Source organism: Blennius ocellaris (assembly GCF_963422515.1).
Source record: "Blennius ocellaris genome assembly, chromosome: 14".
Classification (NCBI taxonomy): Eukaryota; Metazoa; Chordata; class Actinopteri; order Blenniiformes; family Blenniidae; genus Blennius; species Blennius ocellaris.
This window is the reverse complement of record NC_137663.1, coordinates 9,505,183-9,510,734: the sequence shown is the minus strand read 5'-3', so window position 1 is coordinate 9,510,734 and position 5,552 is coordinate 9,505,183. Positions and strand designations below refer to the sequence as shown.

Here is a 5,552-nt window from a genome sequence, read left to right as displayed (position 1 = left end):
ATGCATTTAATGTGTCTGGTGACCTTTGGCATGCGAGACAAACTAAAGTGGCTGCGACAAAAAGATCATGGAAGATTTCATTGTTTCATTGGTTCTTCTTGCCCAAACATGCACCTGTGAGAGCGTTTGCTGAGGTGGTAGAATTCCCCCTCCCGAGCAGAGCGGAAACTGGTTTTGGAATGTCGTGCTACACGGGAGTTGTTTACTGTTTGGAGTGAGTCACTTCACCTCCAATCCAATTGTTTTGTCACAGAAATAGACAGACAGTGGATGGATGGATGGATGGATGGATGGATGGATGGATGGATGGATGGATGGATGGATGGATGGATGGAGGGAGGGCTGTTTAAAAACTGTGACAACCACATGTTTGAACAGAAACCTCAATGAATCAATCTTTCAACAACATTTTACATCTACAAAACTGAAATAAACAGCAAGACAGAATGACAGTATTTCATATTACTTCATGTTCGTCTGGATGCTTCTCGAAGCATTTTGTCTTTTTGTATTCCTGGTATCATCAAAACTGCAGCAGTTTTCCCGGATCAGGTGTTGTTCAATGTCTAGAAACTGATCAGGAGCATTGGAGTGCAGTGGACACATGATAGGTTTGAGTCTTCATCCTCTGTTTCATCTCTCTTATCATCTGACAAACAGCCAGAGGGTAACAGCAACACACCGAGGTCCAATCCTCACACACACTTCCCTGTGAATACACATGCACAGCAGATACAAACACACAGGCAAACACACAGAAAAAAAAAAGTACAGGGACAGACAACATTTTAGAATTTAGGATTGTCATTTTTGCTGTAATAACAATTATATGTTCACACTGTTTTAAGGTCTGATGAGCCAGCAGCTATTTTGCCAACAGAAAAGCTTATGTGTCATTGAACAACTTTAAAAAAAAACAACCCTCACCCTCAGATTCAAAATGAGCAAATATTTTTTGACTGAAAGGAGGAACTGTGTTACTTTCAAATTGATTATATTATGATTTTTCTTATGGTTAATGAAGATTCTAAATTGCTGCATGTTTTTTTTTTTGTTTAGATTCGCGTAGTCCCGAGCTTGTCCGATGTTCAGAGTCTCTCTAACAAGCAACACACATATTCATGTCCCAAGTGTGGATAATACAGATTCTTACTCGAATCTTGAAGCGCTCTCTAATCCCAACTCGCATGGCAAAAGTGGAGCCCGGCAGCAGAGGCAGGCACACACACTCCCCATACTGGTGAGCGACACTCAGGTCCAAACAGCAGGGCATCAGAGCCCCGAGGAAACCTGCAAGCACAAATTGAGAACATAGAGCGGAGTTTGCATGCGCGTGTGTGTGTGTGTGTGTGTGTGTGTGTGTGTGTGTGTGTGTGTGTGTGTGTGTGTGTGTGTGTGTGTGTGTGTGTGTGTGTGTGTGTGTGTGTGTGTGTGTGTGTGTGTGTGTGTGTGTCACCCACACAACTAAAGCGAGAATCAATATCTGTGTCTGAGTGTTTTACTTTATTTTCAAGAAATGAGTTATTAAGCTTTTTTTTTTATTTTTTTTATTTTCACACTGTGTTCCAAAGAAAACATTTTCTCCCTTCATTTGATATCTTCTACTTTTACGCGTTGCGATAGCAGATCATCTTCTTTCACTTCTCTCTCTGGAGGGAAGTTTTAGGATCAACTTTACTCTGGTCTTCTCACCTGGCAGCGACAGCCTAAACATTGTTGTTGGGTTTTTGTTTTGCATTTACATTCATAACTAAACTATCTCAACCTCATCTCTCTCAGTTTGCCACCAAACTGTTGAACATAAGCTGAACCATTTTTTAATTACTCCTAATCCTGTTCATTCTACTCACTTCCAGTGAAAAACCTTAACGCCGTCAGTCCTGTCACCTCCATTTCAGCCTCCAATGTTTTGGTGAGTGCCACCAACGCTCTATTCTACAGTTGATCATGTTGAAAATAAACAAGCTAAGTAATTAGTTTCCATGTGACATTTAAAAAGAAAATACTCGCAAAGAATATAAAAAAAGCAAGTAAATGTGGGGGAGACTGACATTTTTTTAATGGAAGTTTTATGAAAACTAAACCGAAATCAACAAACTGGAAGAACAGTTAGAACACTGATGAATTCAGACACATAGAGCCCAGGAGACAACTAAAAAGTATTAAAGCGCAGCGACCGAAAAAGCTGTGTAGCCTGTGGGTGTTTAACTCTGGATGCCTGCTGGTGCACAAAGGGAAACATTTACACTCAAAAACACAATACTTTCCAAAGGGTTTCATTCAGAGATGAATTCTGTGCTCCAACTGTACAATTCAGGGGGGAAAAAAAGAAAAAAGAACTCAGGATGGTTGCTGAAAGGCCGCCCAGTACTCGCAAGACTGCTACATCAGCAAGGAAGTGGCTGAGTAATGATCCAGGGTTGAATAGTGCGAAGTGAGCAAGCAAGCTCCCTTTAGGATCGCCAAGAGTGCTAATGTGACCTCCGCAAGATATATCATCCTGATCCTTACAATCTGCTGGAAAAAAATAAAAAGTCCTTTCAGACAAGACAAAACACCACAGATATGGTTGCAGCGGGACTCGATACAGAGTAATGTGGCAAGCGTCACTGATCAATATCAACCATCCAAAAACAAAACAAGGCAGATCTATCTGAAAGAGAATACTGTCATCAGAAGGCACGGTTTAAGTGATGAAAACATAGTTTTCCTAAGTCAAACAGTGATACTCCCCTATTGTTTAGTTTGACTATAACCATCCATCCATCCATCCATTGTCGATGTCACTTATAAAACTTAGGGTTGCAGGATGCTGGAGTTGATCTCAGCCGTATCTTGGAGAAGGCAGAGTGTAATCTAGTCACCAGTCAACCACAGGACAAACCAGAACAGACAATTACACACTATAATTTTACATCTCAGAACAATTTAAAGTCATCAATCAATATCAAATACATGTTTCTGAGTTGTGGAAGAATATGTAAACACAGGAAGAGCATCCATCTATCCATCCATGTTCAGTACTGCTGTATCCTGTCGAGGGTTGCAGGGCGCTGGAGCCGATCCCAGCACCACACACACGCACTTTCACACCTATGGACAATTTAGGGTCACCAGTTAACCTGGCATGCATGATTGTGAACCACGGAAGGAAACTAAACTCTAACTAAACACTAAAATCTAAACTCCTTGACTGCATTTCTATCCTGCCACTTTTGGATCATTTATCACCTAACTATATCTTTACAATTTAATTTACATTATAGTTTGACGTGAGGATTCAAGAAATCCGAATCTTGCAGATGGCTCAAACACAAAACAAAACAACATCAAGTAACAATGTCATCTGCATACTAATGTAGAACACAGTGCACTAACATTGTGAGTGGTGAAGATCTGTGGGGAGAATGAGTGCGGCGCTGCACACAATGTGTGGTTGTGTGTTTTGTGTTACATGTGGTCCGGTCTTCACAGACATCAAACAGGCCCGTGGTCCAGCCGCCTCCCGTCTGCGTGATGGTGGTGATGGTCGTTGTGGTGACGCCGAGGCCGGGCTGCGTGAGTACGGGTTCCATGACGGCAAGCGCGTTGTTTGGAGTCCAGTTGACTTCAACCTCCATGTCTCCAAACGTGGATGAAGAGGTGACTGGCCGTCCTGGTCTGACATTATATGTTTCAAAAAGATGAAGCATTTTCCACCACATAACAGTGTTTTAAACTTTTGTTGGAGCAGGAAAAGCAAAAACAGGGAACTTGATGAACAATGCTTAAACATTTTTTTTTTTTTTTTTTACTGTCATTCATCAAAGTGTTATAAATGAATAAACAGCGGCATTTGGAAGCAGGGTAAGATAAAAGAGCTGTTGGCCGACTCTGGTTGTGTACAAAGGTGACAACATGTACTGGTAGGGACCAAAAAAACCATAAAAAAAAAAAAAAAAACACTTACTGGTGTGTGACTGCCGTCTCCTCCATGACTAGGAGCTACTGGCATCCAGAGCAATGAGACGAGGAGACGAGAGAGGAGAGCGAGCGGAGAGTCAGCAGGAATGAGGAGGTGGAGGAGGGGGCAGAGTGACACTTTCCCAGCGAGAGGGTGTGTGTTGGAGCAGATAAACCAGCAGTCAGATGGCTTGGCCAGAAGCTGTGTGACAGAGATAAGTCTCTGAGTTGTCTTCAGCCCGAGACTTCACTGTGCACCCTGCTAATTCAGCAAATGCAGAAAAGGGCAGATACACATCGGGGTGCATGAACATGACTGTCTGGCATAATAATGTGGATGAAGGCATTAATGGGAAGAGGGGGGGGGGGGGGGGGGCAGATCTCTGGATCCTGAAATCTTGCAAGAAGCACACACAAATTTTAACAGATCTCTATGGCAAGCATTGGTACAAACACAGTGAAACAAGTTTAACAGATTCCTTGACATTTGTGAGACGTATTATAAAAGACCGACTGTAAATGTTAGCCTTCCCCTCGAGGCAAGCAGAAAGTCTTTACAGTGAAAAGTTGGCAAGTGAAAGATGTGTTTTAGTTACAATACCTGATGTTTACGTTTTGCCTGAGAGGGCAACACAGGAATAAACAGGAAAAGAGAGATGAGGGGCAGAATTGTTCAAAATAAGGCCAGTGGACCAAAACAAAATGAAAATCATGCTTGTTGCATTTGTGCACACTAAAGACTGCAAACCTTTTACAAAATTTGAACGTTTCAAAAATATTTTTAAGATTATTCTCCAGACAGCAGAACACAGTGAAATGTCATAAAACCTCAACTTCTATTTGCTGCATTTTGTAGACTTCTTATGCACCTTTGATTGTTTATCCTCAGTGGGGGTTTTTTTGGCCATTATTTACAATTGAGACATAAGAAATCTCTAACTGCTTCATCACTGATCTCTCAGTGTTGTGCTTTGGCAATTACTCTCACTAACATATCTAAATCCTTGGATTATAATGGACTCATGTTTGACAAATGCTGGTCGACAACGTTTAAAAAAGAACTCTTTCAAGGAAAAGAGAGAAACACACTTTAAAATCATTAGTCAGAGCAGAAAACGTAAACTACAGGACTGATAAACTAATTGAGTGTTTGTTGGGCAGCAACCTATTATCTAGGCTGTTTTTTTGGTGCGATCATGAACCTCGTAATTAGGAGTTACCACATGCAGAGACCTACTTCCATCCTGAGCTCAAAGCTTTTTATTCACTACATATTGGACATACAATTTCTAAATTTGCAAACATAGGTGGAATAATGGTTTAATATTAATTACATAATGTCTGCTACTATTCAGATTATGAGGCCTTGTCAATACAAACCATCAGTAAGTTAGTAACTGATTTGGAAAAGGCAGGAGAACATGACAATGCTAAATAAAAAAGGACTTTGCACTCCAACAACAACTGCTTTAATTATTACTGAACACCAATTGTTAATATCCCTCAACAGTTCACCGAGTTATGCTCACACTACTTTTCCCTCTCTGCAGGTATTGGTACACAGGATCTCGCACACTGGCTCTGTTGGTTGTAGAAAAGTGAAAGGGAGC

General features: G+C 41.2%; 1 protein-coding gene across 1 annotated transcript; it reads right to left on the bottom strand.

The window, feature by feature from the left end:
• Positions 1 to 577: 577 nt before the first annotated feature.
• plac8l1 (PLAC8 like 1) lies at positions 578 to 3,575 on the bottom strand (the record flags this gene model as incomplete). Its single annotated transcript, XM_080509495.1, has 3 exons — positions 578 to 709; positions 1,154 to 1,290; positions 3,455 to 3,575. 3 exons carry the CDS (start codon positions 3,573 to 3,575, stop codon positions 578 to 580), a joined length of 390 nt encoding a protein of 129 aa, XP_080365621.1.
• Positions 3,576 to 5,552: the final 1,977 nt, after the last annotated feature.